The sequence below is a fragment of the Myodes glareolus genome, chromosome 23 (genome assembly GCF_982192425.1).
Source record: "Myodes glareolus chromosome 23, mMyoGla1.1, whole genome shotgun sequence".
Classification (NCBI taxonomy): domain Eukaryota; kingdom Metazoa; phylum Chordata; class Mammalia; order Rodentia; family Cricetidae; genus Myodes; species Myodes glareolus.
In genome coordinates this window covers 45,084,015-45,101,304 of record NC_142048.1, presented here as the reverse complement: position 1 = coordinate 45,101,304, position 17,290 = coordinate 45,084,015, and the positions used below count along the sequence as shown (strand labels likewise).

The 17,290-nt window shown below is 48.1% G+C and overlaps 1 protein-coding gene and 1 pseudogene across 2 annotated transcripts in view; one reads left to right on the top strand and one right to left on the bottom strand.

The window, feature by feature from the left end:
* Positions 1-1,483: 1,483 nt before the first annotated feature.
* LOC125414281 (cofilin-1 pseudogene) lies at positions 1,484-15,733 on the bottom strand (annotated as a pseudogene).
* Adgra2 (adhesion G protein-coupled receptor A2) overlaps positions 15,727-17,290 on the top strand; it is a 40,656-nt gene continuing 39,092 nt past the window's right edge. Inside the window, exon 1 of one of the 2 annotated variants that reach the window (XM_048456508.3) lies at positions 15,727-16,385. In XM_048456508.3, the coding sequence (XP_048312465.3) occupies positions 16,120-16,385 (266 nt within the window). In that variant the 5' untranslated portion in view covers positions 15,727-16,119. The remainder of the gene's footprint in view (positions 16,386-17,290) is intronic. The other variant, XM_085680761.2, reaches the window with a different exon arrangement.

Sequence of the window (17,290 nt, the reverse complement as noted above, 5' to 3'; positions counted from 1 at the left end):
TGCCCTGAATTCCTTTAGCGATGAAACAGTGATGTGGACCTGTAAACCAAATTAACCTCTTCTTCCAGGTTGCTTTTGGTCACAGTGTTTCATCACGGCAGTAGTGAAGTAATGAAGACAGACAGGTATCTGGAGCTTTGGAGTGGCTAATCTCTTCCTTGGAGTGGCAGTTTCAACAAAGATCCGAGAAGAAGGAAAGGCAGGATCAGTTCCAAGTGTTAGTCTCCTGGGGGGGGGGGGAGCAGGATAGGGAGGGGATTGTTGTTTTCAACTCTAAGCTCTTCTCCGCTAGCTCAGTTCAAATCTTGTGGCAGGAGCTGGAAGCAGGTTTAGTGACAGGCGAGCTTTTCAGATCTGCATCAACCTCGGCTCTCCACACACACCCCCGAAAGAGAAATCCACCCCTCATTTTTCTCAGCCCGAACCTAGGCCAGCGTCCCAGGACCACCTTCGGACACTCTGGGTTTCTTGTGTTCTCTCCCCAGCTCCCTGTCCGAGATAAAATCTACAGCTTTCTCCTCTGTCGTGTGACTTTTCCTAGAGAACTGAACAAATCTCCGTTCGCCCAGGTAGGGCACTGATGGTTCATTCCAAGTCGAGCCTAGTGAACCAACGAGTTTGTTGGAGAAGCGTGGGCAGCTGCATCACCAAAACACCTACCCCAGCGTGCGTGATAAAACCTACCCCAGCGTGTGCGTGACAACTCATGAAAGCTGTCTACCTAGAGTTCCTTGACCAACTTGCAGGCAGGTCCAAGGCTTTGCAGTAGGAGTATGTAACTTTGCACTTACTACTTACTTTCTTACTGCTGTGACCAAATAGGAGATAAGCAGCCCTTGAGGGAGGAGTGACCAAGACCAAGGGAGAAGGGAGGGCAGCCAGCTAGTGCAGAAAAGGGTTGCACAACATTCTATTTACACACAGAACTAGACAGATAAGCACAGAGTCGCTATTTTAGCTACAAGTTAGCAGCATGAGATGGGGCTAGACAGATAAGGAGAAGGGATGTCATTAAACAAGATACAGGCAGGTTCGAGAGATGGTTCCATGGCTAAGAGCACCGGCTGCTCTTCCAGAGGTCCTGAGTTCAATCCCCAGCACCCACTTGGTGACTCACAACCATCCTTAATGAGATCTGGTGCCCTCTTCTAGCCTGCAAGCAGATGTACAGGCCAAACACTGTATACATAATAAATAAATAAATCTAAAAAGAAAAAATACAGGCTTCCCCCAGACATCGATACCTGGTGTGTGTATGTGGTGTGGGGGTGTTTGGTCTTCTTCAACATATGGGGAACTAGAAGGTGAAAAGCAATTTGGGAAAGCCAGAATTGCCAGGAATAAAAAGTGGGGTGAGGTGGGGGGCTGGCAACTGGGGTGAAGGGATTGCCATCCCTGTTCTGGAACTTTCCCCAGCCTCTCAGCCCAGCAGAAAAGGAATAGCCCATAACACTCAAGAGCGGGTCTGGAGCTGTTAGATGCTTCAGGCAGGAGCTGGAGGTGGCTGCAGGGAGGTGATGGTGTTGCCACCTAGTTTTCCTTCCATGGTGCAGCCATCCTTGCCCTCCTCATTGCAATTTGCTCGCAATTCATACTTGATCTCTGTCATCTTCTTCCTGACGACCTCGGTGGAACTGGCATAGACAGCACTGTTCTTAAGGGTGCTCTCTCGGGGGTCCAGAAGATGAAAGCCAGACTCTCTTTCTCCTTGCTCTCCTAGATTGTATCACAGAGAGAGTATTGCAGCAGCCCTTGTCTGGCAGCATCTTGACAAAGGTGGTGGTCCCTACATGTGCCCCATATCACCTACCAGGATCCCCTTGCCCTCCTGCAGGATCGTGTTTCTCTTGTCCCCTCTCAGGCAGAAGAACATTGTCTCCTTGCATTTTGCTTCCCCTGGCACTGAGGACTTAAATACCTCCATGTCATTGAATGCCTTTATCTCACCATCATCTCATGTCAGAGACGGTCATGCCAGAGGTCATGTTTCCGGAAGTGAAAGGGAGGTGAGAGCACAGAGCTGAGCAGCTTTGGCTGGGATCTGACTGAACTCCCCACAACCACCCCATCCCACCCCACCCCCACATCACCCTCCCCCGCCACCTTCCACCCCCCAACCAAACCCATTCCCCTATCGTAATCAAATTGACAATCACAGTGAAGATCACAGAAACCCTAACCCTACCCACTAGCCTCAAGTCTGGCTGGCCGATAACAACTCTGGCCTCCACTTTGATCTTTTGGCCACAGCTGCTTCTCCTTCAGGGACCCGAGTGATCTGCTTGCACTGAGATTGGGAAGAAGGGTGTCTGTCCTCAGCTGGTCCTCTTTGCTGTTTGGGGAGAAAAGCCCTGGGTCCTAGGACAGATCACAGACTTCCCAGACCTGATGTAAAATTGGTCCCCTACGAATACAGCATCTCAGTCCTCCAGAAGAGCCCCCTCCTCCATGACCTCAGGAGGCTGTGGAACAGGAAGTCTTCAGGGCTTCTGCACACCTACACTTAACTCTCTGCCTTTGCTTTGTCCCCACACCCTCCATCAAACATGGCTCTTCCTTCCCAGGGGTAGGGGAAGCTTTGGAAACCCACAGCCTGCCTAAGGCCAGTTTGTCTTTTCAGTCAACTTACCCATTACTGCCCGAGGCTCACCTTTGGGGCTACCAGGGAAACTGGCTGCTTTCTGCCTCATTCTTTTCTCTAAACCTCCTCTTTCCCCTTTTCCTTTAAAGTGTTTGTCACAGTTTCTAACTAGAGTCACCCTTGTCACTGGACCATCAAATCCATGAAGGCAGTGACCATACCTTTTCTTTCACTCACCTAGCAAAGTGGAGCGCCATGGTGGTTTGAAAGAAAATGGTCCCCAAAGGGAGCGACACTATTAGGAGGTGTGTGGCTTTGTTGGAGTCGGTGTGGCCTGCCTTTTTAGAGGAAGTGTGTCACTGTGGGGGGTGAGCTTTGAGGTATCCTTCGCTCAAGCTACACTCAGTGCGGTATTCAGTACACTTCCTGCTGCCTGCGGCTCAAGATGTAGAACTCTCAGCTCCTTCTCTAGAACCGTATCTGCCTGTGTTCCATCCACCATGAAGATAATGGACTAAACCTCTGAAACTGTGAGTCGCCCCAATTAAATGCTTTCTTTAAAGAGTTGCCTTGGTTAGGTTGTCTCTCACAGCAATAGAAACCTAACAAAGACAAGAACCAAACTTGATTTGCTCCCCAGAACTTATCCCCCCAACATTTTTTTCTTGCTTGTTTTAGATGGGTGTGGAAGGAGTGGGGAGAAGAGATAATCTTCCTGTATTTACCCAGGCTGACCTAGAACTCATAATCCTCTTGCCTCAGCCTCTCTGGTGGTGGAATTATAAAATACACCACACCAACTGGCCTTCGGGAGTTGTTCATTTTGTTTGTTTGTTTGTTTGTTTGCATGTAACCCAGGCTAGCCCTAAACTCTTGATCCTTTCTACTTCCACCTTCCAAAGGCTGGGATGAAGCACAGGTGCAGCCATGCCTGACTCCCACCTGATTTGGATGTCAACCTGTGTCCCAGGTGTGATTCTGACAACTGGTTATAAGTGTGGATTCCCAACTGGGGTTTGATCAACTTGCTGGAGCCGCTCAGAGACCTCAGGAAAATGTTCCTCCACATTGGCTGAGTTGATGAAAAGATGCAGTGGGCAAGGTGTCATGGAAGGACAAGGAGCTGTGTCCTCTGTGCTCAGCGACTTGACAGACCCTTCCCTTTTGGGTTTTATGGTGGATGGATACATACGCATGATCAATCAAGTCATTGATTCACCAGATTCACCGGCTACTTCACCAGAGATCAGTGGATGGGACATAAAGTTCCAGTCAGTCCTTGTCCTGGCCTTTCTCCTAACCAGTCCCCTCTAAGAGCTGTCTTCATTCAACTCATTAGCATACAAAAAGACACTTATTTCAGAGACTCCAGGGATTTTACAGTCTGTGCCAGGAAATGGGAAGAAGACCAAATATTTACATTATGGTGTCACTGAGCTCCACTGTCACTACAAATGTCTTGGTTCCTCCTCTTCTTTCCTCCCTCCCTCCCTCCCTCCCTCCCCCTCTCCCCCTCATCCTATCCTCCTACCCCCTTTCTTGCTCTCTCTCTCTCTCTCTCTCTCTCTCTCTCTCTCTCTCTCTCTCTCTCTCCTTTCTCTCAGAAAGGGTCTTTCTGTAGCCCTGAGTGTCCTGTTACTCTTTGTGTAGACCAGGTTGGCCTTGAACTTGCTAAGAGGCTCCTCCTCCTGAGTGCTCCACCATGACCTTTCTTGATCACTTTTAGCAGCTCTGTGTCTAAGACTCTCATTTCTCGGACGGACTATAGTTCGGCTTTCCTTACTGTTTCCTCTGAGTCCCCCTTCTTCCACTCCTGTTGGTTCCCCAAGAGAGGGTCAATTTAAATCTATTTCAGAACCCAGAGTGGTGGTGGTGGTGGTATGTGACTATAATTCCATCTCTCAAGAAGTTGGAGTGCAGCCAGGAAATGGCTCAGTGGGGATAAATGCTCAACCTCCAGAACAAACTTGGAGGAAATAGAGAACCCACTTCCAAAGGTTGTTCTCTGACCTACACCACACCATACACACACACACACACACACACACACACACACACACACACACACACACCATCGGACACACATCTCTCCCCCACATGAATATAACTTCAACAGTAGAAATGGAGCAGAAGGGTCTTGAGTATGAGGCCAGCCTGGGCTGCACAGCAAGATGGCCCATAGTGAAAACTTGTCTCAAGATAAACGGAGCTAGGGACATAGCTTGGTGGTAGAGAACCTGCCTAGAATGTAGGACACCCTGGAATGTAGTTCAATCCCTAATTCTCTCTCTCTCTCTCTCTCTCTCTCTCTCTCTCTCTCTCTCTCTCCTTGCATATATTCCTTCTTCTCAGATTTTCTAGTCCTCTCTTCTCATGCAGAACAGAATCTAAAGTCCCCATATCTGTCTATGTCTCCAAAGTCACTGTGACCAGCTCTTGCTTCCCTCTGTCTTGCACCCTCATGCATCCTTGAACACGCCATGCCTCCTGAACTAGCTGTTCCTTCTGCAGGCCATGCTCTGTCCCCTTGGAGCCATACAGCCTACCCCTTCACTCCTCCAGAACTCAGCTGGAGAGCACGTTTCTAGACAGGCCCTTCCCCCCTCCACCATCCCTTAGCCTGCTTGATTTCATTCCCCTTGTCTTTTCTTCAACTGCTAGGCTGTGCATATCCAGTTGGTTGCATGTTGTCTCTCTCCCCTTTCTGTAATGTTAGCTGCATGAAACTAGACATTTCTTGATATAGTGCTGTATCTTCAGTGCCTGCAACATTATTGATGCTTAATCAATATTGTTTAAATATATGATGATAGCTTCAAGAATGCTTTGTCAATCATATGAGAGAAGTTTTTATGATTGTTTGTTGGACATTAAGATAGTCTGAAGTAACCAAGAGGTGGTGGCACACACCTTTAATTCCAGCATTTGGGAGGCAGAGGCAAGCAGATCTCTGAGTTTGAGGCCAGTCTGGTCTACAGAGTGAGTTCCAGGACAGCCAGGGCTACACAGAGAAATCCCATCTTCAAAATAATAACAACAAAGTTAGTCTGAAAGACATAGAAATGAAAGAACCCCTAGGCTGGACAATAGTTGTGTGACATTATTCCTGGGGAGACATGAACAAAAGTCTACATACCTCAAAAAAAGACAACAGACCAAAGTATGACTACCACCAAAGTCCAGCTTGGGTAGTCAATGAATTTTATAGAGGTTGTTTATAGAAGTATGGGTTACTTATAGGAGCAGAAATGACTCAAAGACCATGCGTGAAAGCTGGAGACCAGGAGCACACTGCACAGCCTGCAGGCAACTCAGCAGGGGCAATGGTGCTCAACCTGGGGGTCAAAATCCCTTTGGGGAGCCACGGGGGTCACATAGCAGATGTTCTGTATATCAGATATTTACATTTGATTCATAACAGTAACAAAATTATGGTTATAAAGTAGCAACGAGATAATTTTATGGTTGGGGGTCACCACAATATGAGGAATTGTATTAGAGGGTTGCAGCAGTAGGTAGGTTGAGAACCACTGGTGAGAGAACATTCTTTGCATGTAGCTCAATTGCTCTGAGAGTGTCTCAGCAATCCTATCTATGCACTTGGGGAGGGCGGGGCCTAGTGAATCTGACTGGTTTCAGGGACTTCCTGAAGCTATCTTGAGTTATTTACTGACTGAGCTTAATGAGTTTCCTTGCAGGATGGAGTGTTTCACCTGTGCTTGGAACATCCTCTTGTTTCGTGTTTCTTTAAATATCATCTGTCTTAATGAGCTTCCCTCTTGGATGGAAGGTCTAATCTCTGAGGAAATAGCCACAGAACAGGTATAGTTACGTTGTAAGATGTGTACTTAACACGGGCAAGGTCCTGGGTTTCATCCCCAGAAGCAGCAACATCAAAAGGAGCACAACTCAAAAGTAACAGCTAAATGGCTACAATCTGGAAAAATCAAACCAAAGCTAAAGTCAAAATTCAGTCAACCAATGAATCAAACAAACAAACAAAATCATTTGCGGGGTCTGGTGGCATAGGCTTAGAATTTCAGCCATTGCCAAGGCTTTGGTTAAGAGGAGACTGGCAAATTCAAAAGCTGCCCAGGCTACAGAGTTAGTACTGGGCCCACCTGAGCAACTTAATGAGACCTTGTTTCGAAATAGAGCAGAAAGAGAACTGAATAGGCTTGCAGCTCAGGGGTAGAGCGTTTACCTGACATTCACAAGGCCCCAGGTTTGATCCCTGGTACTGAGGGGGGATATCAACTAAGCCACCACTGTGGTGCTACACCCCTATAAACTGAGCACTCAAGAACTAGAAACCAGAGGGCAGCAGTCTAATTGAGGCAACGTGGTCTACAGAGCAAGACCTTGTCTCAAAACAAACAAACACCCACTCAAGAAATTCCAAGCATTTTAGGATCTCTGTTAGGAACCAGGAACTAAATATGCCAGGCATGCCTGTACCACACCATACCTGTGAGGTCGGCATTCCCAGCAGTGGGTGAGACAGGGCAGGAGTGGAGGAACTGCTGTTTGAAGCCAACTTGAGCTAATAGCAAATTGGATTTGACACCAGTCTATTGTACATAGTGAGATCATGTCTCTCTCTCTCTCTCTCACACACACACACACACACACATACACACACACACACACACACACACACACAGAGAGAGAGAGAGAGAGAGAGAGAGAGACCAATAACATGTAGCCTAGCACACAGATTCAATGCTTAACATGATCACCCCTCCTTAGAATAAATATAAATTGTTAAGTAAAATCTATAGGTGACTGGACCAGGAATGTATCTCAGGAGGATTGCGTTCACACACATGTGCAAGGGTTTGGGTTTGACACAAAGGAAATTTGTTGGTTTTAGAAACCAATGGCAATTGTGCAAGTGGTGTGTGTGTGTGTGTGTGTGTCATGGCACACATGTGGAGGTCAGAAGACAACCTCCCCGTCTCTGCTTTCACTGTGGGTTCCAAGGACTGAACTCATGCGTCAGATTTGTACAGTAAGCACTTTTACCCACTGAGCCATCTTGCCAGCCCCCTCATGTCTTTTTATTTTTTAAAAGCTTGATTCCATATATGAACAAAAGCATGCTATCCTTGTCTTTCCAAGCCCCACCTATTTTACTTTATATGACATATTCTAATTCCTTCTATTTTTCTGCAAATGCCTTACATTTGTTCTTTATGATTGAATATGTATATGTGTACCACATTTTCTTTTTTTAATTTTTTGAGATTATAATGCTCCATTTCCCCTTCCCCTTTTCTCTCTCCAGACCCTCCCATATACCTCCACCCCTGGTTCTCTTTCAAACTCTTAACATTCCTTTTCTTTCAGTGGTTGTTACATGTGTGTGCGCTTGTGCAGGTGTGTGTTCCTAAATACATGAATATGACCTTCTCAGTCTGTATGATGTCATCATGCTTTCAGGTCTGACCATGTGGTATTGGATAATCAATTGGTATGATAATGAACTGGATAATCAAATGGTCTTTTTCGACCATTTTGACTCTTTCTCCTCCTCTCAACGTTCCTCAACTGCCTGTTCCTTGTCTGAAGCTGAGGCCTCATGGACTTCCTCCTTCCAGGTTAGACAAGTTCCATGTCCGTTGGTGTTTATGGTGTTATCTTTGTTCGGGTCAAGTTTTGTCAGCCATGTTGGTGAGATTTGATGGGTGTAGCTTCCGACATTTCTAGGAGACACAGTCTCACAGTAAACTCCCTGTTCCCCTAGCTCTTTTCTTTTCTTTTCTTTTCTTTTCCTTTCTTTTCTTTTCTTTCTTTTCTTTTCTTTTCTTTTCTTTTCTTTCTTTTCTTTTCTTTTTTGATTCAGGGTTTCTCTGCATCTTTGTAGCCTATCCTGGAACTAGCTCTTGCAGACCAGGCTGGCCTCGAACTCACAAAGATCTGCCTGCCTCTGCCTTCTGAGTGCTGGGATTAAAGGCGTGCGCCACCACTGCCAGGCTTCCTCTGGCTCTTACAATTGTTTTGCCTCCTACCGTGTTTTCATTATCCACTATTGGTAGACACCCAGCCTGGTCCATAGTGTGGCTATTGTGACTAGTGCTGCTATAAGCCTGGGTAGACAGATAGTGTTAGTCTTGCTGCCTTGATTTGTTTTGTGGTATGTACAGAATGGCATAGCTGTACTGTGTGCTGGTCCTGGTTTTATTTTATTTTATTTTATTTTATTTTATTTTATTTTATTTTATTTTATTTTATTGAAAAACTCTGTACTAATTTGCACCAGTCTAGATTCTCACACATGGTGCTTGAGTGTCCCTTCCCCATTCTCACCTACATCCCCCCCTCTCTCTCTTTTCCTCCCTCCCCCACATTCCTTCTTCTTTCTCTCTCTCTACAGGGTCTTATTATGTACCTCCAGCTGGCCTGGTCTCGTATTCCCAGAGATCCGTCTGCCTCTGCCTCTCGAGTGCTGGGGCTAATAGCTGGCACCACTCCTGTCTCGTTTTCCTTTTTAAAGCAAGGTCTCCGTAGCCCCGGCACCCGCAAACTCTCTGTGTAGCTAAGGACGACTCTGAACTCTTGAGCCCTAATCCTCCTGCCTCTGCCTCCAGAGTATTGGGATGACAGGTGTGTACCACCATGCTTGCTTTATGGGGTGCTAGGGATTGAGCACAGGGTGTCATGCATGCTAGGCTAGCTGTCTACCAACTGAGTTGCTCACCCCGTTGATTCTTTCTTGATGGTAGCCATTCTGACTGAAGTGGGGGCGGGGGAGTCTCAGTACAGTGGGGTTTTCTTCTTGTTTTTGTTTTTGGAACACAGTCTGACTATATAGCCCAGGCCAGTGTCAGGCAACCCAAGATGCCTCAGCTTCCCAAACTGCTTGTGCATGTGATGCTTACCCTCCACTCAGTCTGGTTTCCATCTATAGTCCCTTGATGACTCAGGATGGTGTACATTTCCCCCATCCATTTAGTGACCACTTGTGCTTTTTAAAGAGCATTGCCCAGTTCTTTGCCTCTTTGTTAATTGGATTATATGCTCTTCTGATTTCTGTTTAAATTTTTTTACTTCTTCATATAACTATATATTAATCCCTTGTTAGATAAATATCATGCCGAGGTTTTCCTCCAATCTGCAGGCTGTCTCTTCATTCTTGTGAGTGTGTCCTTGGCTTTATAATATGATGTCAGTTCTTACAACCCCCTGCCTCGTAGAGACCGACTCAGAAAGTCCTTACTCATGCTTAGGACTTTTTAAAAGTAGTTATTATTAGCCAGGCAGCGGTGGCACATGCCTTCAATTCCAGCCACTGAGAGGCAGAGGCGGGCAGACCTCTGTGAGTTCTGTGAGGCCAGCCTGGTCTACAGAGTGAGTTTCAGGACAGCCAATGCTACACAGGTGAGAATGTGTGTGTGTGTGTGCGCGCGCGCGCGCACGCACACCATAGAAGATCAGAAAAGGATGTCACATCTCTCAGAGTGGGCATTACAGGTGGTTATGAACTACCCAATATGAGTGCTGAGAGCCAAACTCTAATTCTTAACACATGAGCCATCTTTCTAGACCATTATGCTTATATCTTCAAGTGTTTCCTTCTAAAAGTATCAAAGTTTTGCATCTTCTCTTCGGGTCTTGCATCAGAAAGTCTTTGCTCCATTTTGAGTTTATTTTTGTCCAGGGTGAGAGACAGGATCGAGTTTCATTTCTCTGCACGGTGTCCAGTTTTCCCAATATCGTTTCTTGAAGCTGCTTCTCTCTCCCAACGTTTCTGGTGGACTCCTTCGGCTCAGCTCAAATAGGTATTGGTATGTGGGTTTGTTTCTGGGTTTTGTTGTTTTACTCTAACTCATTGGTCTACAGGTTTGGTTTTTTTTTTTTTTTGTATCAAGAACTTTGAATCACCAATCACTTTCCTCTCCTGTTTCTGCTTCCCTCAGCCCTCTGGGTCTGTAAGCTCAGCCTTGTCTGCTTGGCTTGCTGGCATACTCATTTTGCAGAATCAAGTACTGCCTGATTCAAGAACAATAAACACACATAAATGAGAACAGGAATTTTTTTTAAAAAATTAGAATGACAAACAAAAGCCAGTTTAACTCCTTAAATTAAATGTGTTGTAGCTTTGTTTCTTTTTTCTTTGTTTCTTTTTGTTTGAGACAGCATCTCTATATCCCAGCATGGCCATCTATCCAAGGGTGACCTTGAACTCCAGATCCTTCTGCCTCTACCTCTGGAGTATTGAAATTACAGTTTATAAAGTGTTTTTGTGGATCCAACCCAAGGCTTTGTGTGTGCTAAGCAAGCACTCTGCTGCCTGACCTACAGTTCCCTCCTAAATTATGACTTTTACATTTCATTTTAACTTCATTCACAGAGGAGAAAGTATAATGAAGATGCAAGACCAGAATCCAGCTTCACCTTCAATCTGTGCTTCCCCCACATTAGAAGGTGGAGAACCATGACTTTAAAGCCCTCCTGAAATAGGGCTGGGTGGCATCAGCCCTGTGCCTCACAGTGGCTCTGGGCTAATCAGAAGCAATGGTCCATTGCCTCATTACAAATCAAGCCAATGACCTGCCATCACTCCCTCTCCATAATGCTGCCAGGATCCTGTCTCTGAAAGACAGCAAAATACAGAAGGGGTCTAGAAAACCCTACAGAGAAGGTATTCTCTCCCCCCACCTCTCTGCATAAATAACTCTGACCTGAAACTTGCACTGTAGACAAAGTAGGCCTTGAATTTAAGAGATCCTCCAGCCTCTGCCTCCAAGTGCTGGGATTAAAAGCATGTGCCACTTTGCCTGGCTGGAGGTATTTTCTCAGTTGAAGTTTCTCTTCCCAGATGAGTCTAACTTATGTCAAATTGACAAAACAAACTAACCGGGACAATGTGCAACACCTCTTCTTGGCCCCACAAGCATACTCACACACCCATGTGTCACACAGACACACACATCCATACATATAGGTAGGTAGATAAGTAGATAGATTAGATAGATAGATAGATAGATAGATAGATAGATAGATAGATAGATAGATAGATAGACAGACAGACCTCCCTCTGCTGCGAGGACTAAAGAACCAAATCTTATTTCGTCTTCCTTCTAGACAAGCTCCTAGTACACACTCTGGGCTGGTCTATAACTCAGGGTCCTCCTACCTGGATCTTCTAAGTGCAGAGTTGTAGCCATGTGCCACCATGCTACACTCAGAACTTTTTAGATGTAGTGTCTGTCCCTGGGTATACAGAACAGTGCAACAATGTAGTTTATGATTTCAATATGTAATTGTCAAATTAGTATAATAAGCAGCTCCCAAGCTGCATCTGAGACATGCCTATAATCTCAGCGCACAGGAGATGGAGGCAGGGGGATCGGGCATTGAGGTCATTTGAGGCCAGCCTGGGCTACATCAGATCCTGTTTCAGAAAACCAAAAGGGCTTCTGTTCTCCTTACACATTAGTATTAATAATTCCTGTGTAGTGGTATTTTTACAGCTGTCCTGAAATACGTCATCTAGGCTGTAGCTCAGTGGGAGAGTTCTTGCTCATCATATACAGGCCTTGGGCTGGATCCCCAGTATCACAAAGAAAGAAAAGACAGAAATCTTTCATAAATTGTTATAAGTAGAACTAGTCCTGCTGTGTTACAGAAAACCAGAACCAAGGTGCCTATGATGGATAAATGTGATATAATGTAATATATAATATATAAATGTAATATAATGTAATGTTAATTGTTCTTAAGAAAAAAAAAACAAAATTATATCATTGACAGCAACATGGTCATTGTGTTAGCAAAACAAACCAGACATGGAAGTTAGTTAAGCCCCACCAACTTCTTTTAAGAGTAAGGTAGCCAGGCAATGGTGGTGCACACCTTTAATCCCAGCACTTGGGAGGCAGAGGCAGGCGGATCTCAGTGAATTTGAGGCCAGTTTGGTCTACAGAGTGAGTTCCAGGACAGCCAAGGCTATTACACAGAGAAACCCTGTCTTGAAACAAACACGCAAACAAAAAGAGTAAGGCAGAAGGTGGACTTGGTGACACACACCTGTAATATAGGCCCTCAAGGTGCGGAGACTGTAGGATTTTGAGTTTCAAGGCCAGGCTAGGCTACGCAGAGAGTATCAGTGTAGCTGAAGCTATGCAGCAAGAGACTATCAAAAAGGAAGAAAAGGAGGAGGAGGAAGAAGAGGAGAAAGAAGGGGGGGGTGTAAGCTAGCATTTGTGAATTCCTGGAGAGTTATGGAATTCACTTTACTAGAAACAGGTGGGCTGCACTTCTGCTCCCCAAACCCTCTACTCTGTCATCTTACACTTGATCCTAACTTTTGTCGCAAGGTCTACTTAGTATAGTTAAGGAGAGGGATATGATTCAGTGGTAGAGCACTTGTGTAGAATCTGTGAGGCCCTGGGTTCAGTGTGTGTGTGTGTGTGTGTGTGTGTGTGTGTAAATGCAAAGTCTGTGAAGGAAGTCTCTCGTCGCACAAAACATCTGAGACTGACTAGAATACAAATAGTATTGGCATGATGTTGAGAGGACATACACCATGGTAGGCATTTAGCATGAATATATTTTATACATACATTGAACACAAATGTACATGCATGCATACATACATACACATAGATGTATACAGATTATATATATATAATTGTATTTATTTACATTCCATGAGATGGGAATTCAGATATCCCATGCTAATCTCAAACTTGATATGTAGCCACGACCAGTCAAGACCAATTCTTGATCCTCCTAACAATAACATATATTTAATTGGTCAGCTCCTTAACTAGATTGCCTGAGAATGGGAATGAAATGTGAGTTTCCCTTCTCTCTCAAAAAAGAAGCCTCAAAACAATACATTTGGGGGTGGGTGGGCGGGTAGGGATGTGGCTCAGCTGGTATAGTGCGTGTTTGCCTCACATGCACGAAGCTCTGGGTACTGTCTATCCCTAGAACTTCATAGCTGGGCAAGGAAGCATCTTCCTGGAATCCTAGCACCTGGGAGGTGTGGCTGGGAAGCCCAGGAGTTCAGAATCATCCTTGGCTGTGCAGTGAGCTACAGGCCAGGCTGGGACGTGTGAGCCCCTTGGGTGTGTGTGCATTGTGCTCCTTTTAAGACACAGTCACATAATGTTGACCATTAACTCCTGGGTTGAAGTGACTATCATGCCTCAGCTTCCCAAGTAGTGGGACTACAGGTGAGTACCAGGTAGCAGTCTTCTAATACACATACACACACACACACACACACACACACACACACACACAATCAAACCTGTACCCGAGTACAGGCAGGAGAATGCAACCTTTGGGGGAAAGCAATGAGCAACTTGAGGAGCGCTTAGATTCCTGCTCTTCGAGACTTGGGTTGCCTCCTCCATATATACCAATGGGGGTGCACTGTGTCGAAGTCAAAGTGATGCCCATCAGAGCAGGAGTGCTGTGTAAATGTCTCCACCAGGCGTCTCATGCCCTCCACGGTGTACCTCCACCTCCGCTCTATGGCCTGCAGATGCCATCTGTAATTCACGAGCCTCCTCCTGAGACTTTGTCTTTTACTAAAGGGAAGTCACAGATGCTGTGACAGAGCCAGAGGCCTCTCAGCTCTTCTCTGTGTATCTCTGACCCGCAGGGGTTAGATAGGCAGCTGGGTCTGGCCTACGTGCCTGGTGTCGCCCATCTCTGGCCCCTTTCCTGAGGAATGCAGTCTCCGTTAGGCCTGCCTAAGGCTCCTGCTGGGAACGTCCATTCCACTTCTCATTTCCTCCATTTGCAATCACTATTTATTTATCTTTGGACGTTTAAGGAAACAGAGCCTGCCACAGGGATTGACCAGGGAATCTAGCGAGGGAAAGCTAAGAAAGAAAACCAGTGTCTGCCGCCATCAGGCCGGGGAGAGAAGCTGCTTCCCCGCAAAGGTGGTGGGAGGTGGCTCCAGTCCCACAGTGGCAGAAAAGGCACCAGGCACCCCAGCAGATCCAAGGTGCGGCTGGCGGGGAGCAGTTCTGCCCTAGCCCTGAAACTGGCCTGCTAACTAGCAGCGAGGGCTCTGCTAAGAGAGGAAAAGGTCATCGTTTGTGGGGAAACTGAGGAGACAGTGCCCGGGTCCTCTGGCTCCAGCCTTCTTTTCAGTTGGAATTCAGTACATCTGTCACTAGCCTGCCGGTTGTTGCTGCTGTTGCTTTTCAAGGCAGTGTCCAGGGGCACTTCATTCCTCTCCCTGTTGTCAACGTTAGATCCTACCCACGACTGAACCCTCTCTCTCCTTCTCATGCCACAGTGCGCATTCATAGACAACGAGACAAGCAGGACCCCTAGGTGATGTGCGCTGTGAAAAAGTCAAAGAGCTAACAAAAGGCATCGCCGGGCCTCGAAACCTAGTCCGGGATGTCCTGACTCGTGATACACCCTATTATAGATCCGTGGGGCCTTCTCTTATTTTCTCTCTTTTCCTTTAGCGTTTCCCGACCCCAAATACATACACACACACACACACACACACACACACCACCACCACCACCACCACCACCATCACCACCACACAAGCGTGTGTGCACTAACTGAAGGCTAACTCAGTGTCTGCTTTAGCCTTTGACCTCTCCTTGGCCTAATGACATGCACCTCCTGCTGGGCAAGGTCACTGCTCACAGGGTAAGGTCTAAGGCCTCCTTGTCTCAGGCTTGTGTCCTCCTGCTGTGACCTCAATCGAAATTTGGGGGTGGGAACAGTACTGTGAAAGTCAACTTTAGACTGGCCCATCATGTCAGAGGCCAAGAAAAACCTTAGATCCTGAGCAAAGCTCAACCCCGAACACGAAGCCCCAGACATCCCAGGCCAAGCCTGAATGAACTTCAGCAGAAGTCCTAGGGACAAGGGTGTAGGCAGATGAGAGGGTTTTGTGAAAAGTGATGGTTGCCTTAGAGGTCTGAGCTGGGTGGTGGAAAGAAAGGGTCCTGGCCAGTAGAAAGAGTCGAGATGGAAAAATAGTTTTGGTGCAGGGAGAATGGGAGTGGGTGGCTGTTCAAGCTGGCTTCTAGGCTTGCACTTGAAGGAGGGCAGCTGAGCATCGGGCGGCGCTAGGGCCTCGCAGAGTGATGAGGCGGTGAGGGAGGCGGGCGGGGGCTGGCGGCTGCAGCGGCGCGGCGCCGAGCTGCCCCCATCCATGGCACGGAGTTGCGGCGGCGGCGGCAACAGCAGCAGGAGCCAGGCGCAATCCGCTAGGTCTCAGCGGCGCACGGAGCAAGCCGGCGACGCGCGGGGACCGGGTTCCCATAGGCTCCGAGCGCTGCCCTGAGACTCAGGCCGCTCCGCCCGGGGCCACCCGAGCTGCGCTGTCAGTGGCGCCCGCGTCCCGCCGGGCCCCGGAGCTCGCAAGCCATGCCCCCGGGGCGACGCAGCGGGGACCCCGAGCCTTGCCTCCGCCCAGGGCCCCCCGCCCCGCCCTCGGGCGCCCGGGGCTCCCGCTGAGCACGCCTCCCGCACGCCCGGGTCCCTCCAGCCGGCGCGCCTTCTGGCCCCTGCGCTGTAGGTCCCCGCGGGGCGATGGGTTGATGGGCGCCGGGGGACGCAGGATGCCGGTGCCGCCCGTGCGCCTGCTGCTACTGCCGCTGCTGCTGTGTCTTCTGCTCCTTGCTCCCGGAACTCTGGGTGCGCCTGGCTGCCCGGTCCCCATCCGCGGCTGCAAGTGCTCTGGGGAGCGGCCCAAGGGACTAAGTGGTGGCGCCCACAACCCGGCTCGAAGGAGGGTGGTGTGCGGCGGCGGGGACCTCCCCGAACCTCCGGACCCCGGCCTTCTGCCAAACGGCACCATCACCCTGTGAGTACTCTACCCTGTGCTGAGTCGGGACAACGAGTGGGACCTAAAAGTAGGGAGGGGGCGATCTTGCCACTTGAGAGACTGGGTAAAGTCTGAATCTGGGCATCAGTCGGGAAACTTGAAGTAGGGGTAGGATCGGAGCTTTGGGAATCAGGCTGTGCCCCAAAAAGAGAGGCACCGCGGAAGTCCGCTCACCTGAACAGGTGAAGTGCGAGTGGACGCTGGAGGGACATCCGTGTTGCTTGTCCTAAGTGAACTATCACTAGCAGCCTTAAGGGACCCTGAGCTGGGTGGGAGTGAGTGGGAAGGCTGATTGATCGGGGGCAGGGACCCCCTAGATGGCAGTGATTCTTACTGAGGCTTCAGAATCCGCACTGAATTCTAGAGACCCTCCTAGACTCAGCTGCAGAGCCTGGACCCTTAAACTGGGATAACTGAGTTTGTGGTGCCCCGCCCCGGGCCTGCGGAGCACTGCTCCCAGCCGGGCTTCTTTGGGCAGGAGGAGCGTGAGTCCCGCTAAGTCTATCCTTGGCATGGCGGAGTTTCTGGTCTGAATGACCCTCAGCCCCCTTGTCCCAATTACCTCTTGGGCTCTCTCCCACTGTGAGCATTTGGGAAGTTAACTTTGGTTGAGCAATGGGTCCCAGCCTATTCCTTTACTCCCCCTGGAAATAATATAGGCCTTGATTGTTTATCGATTGATTTAATTGCTCAAAGATTTAGTAGAAAAACCTAGCCGAAAGGAGACACGTGCCTCCCGGCCTCCTTCCACGGTTCTCCTTTCATCTGGGGCTCGATTCAGCCCTTGCTTTACTGGCCACTAGTGCCTGCCCCTTAACTTAGTCTCAAGTTCCAGCAACCGCACGAGGAAAGCCTCCCGCACCCCAGCGGTTTCCTGTGCCGGC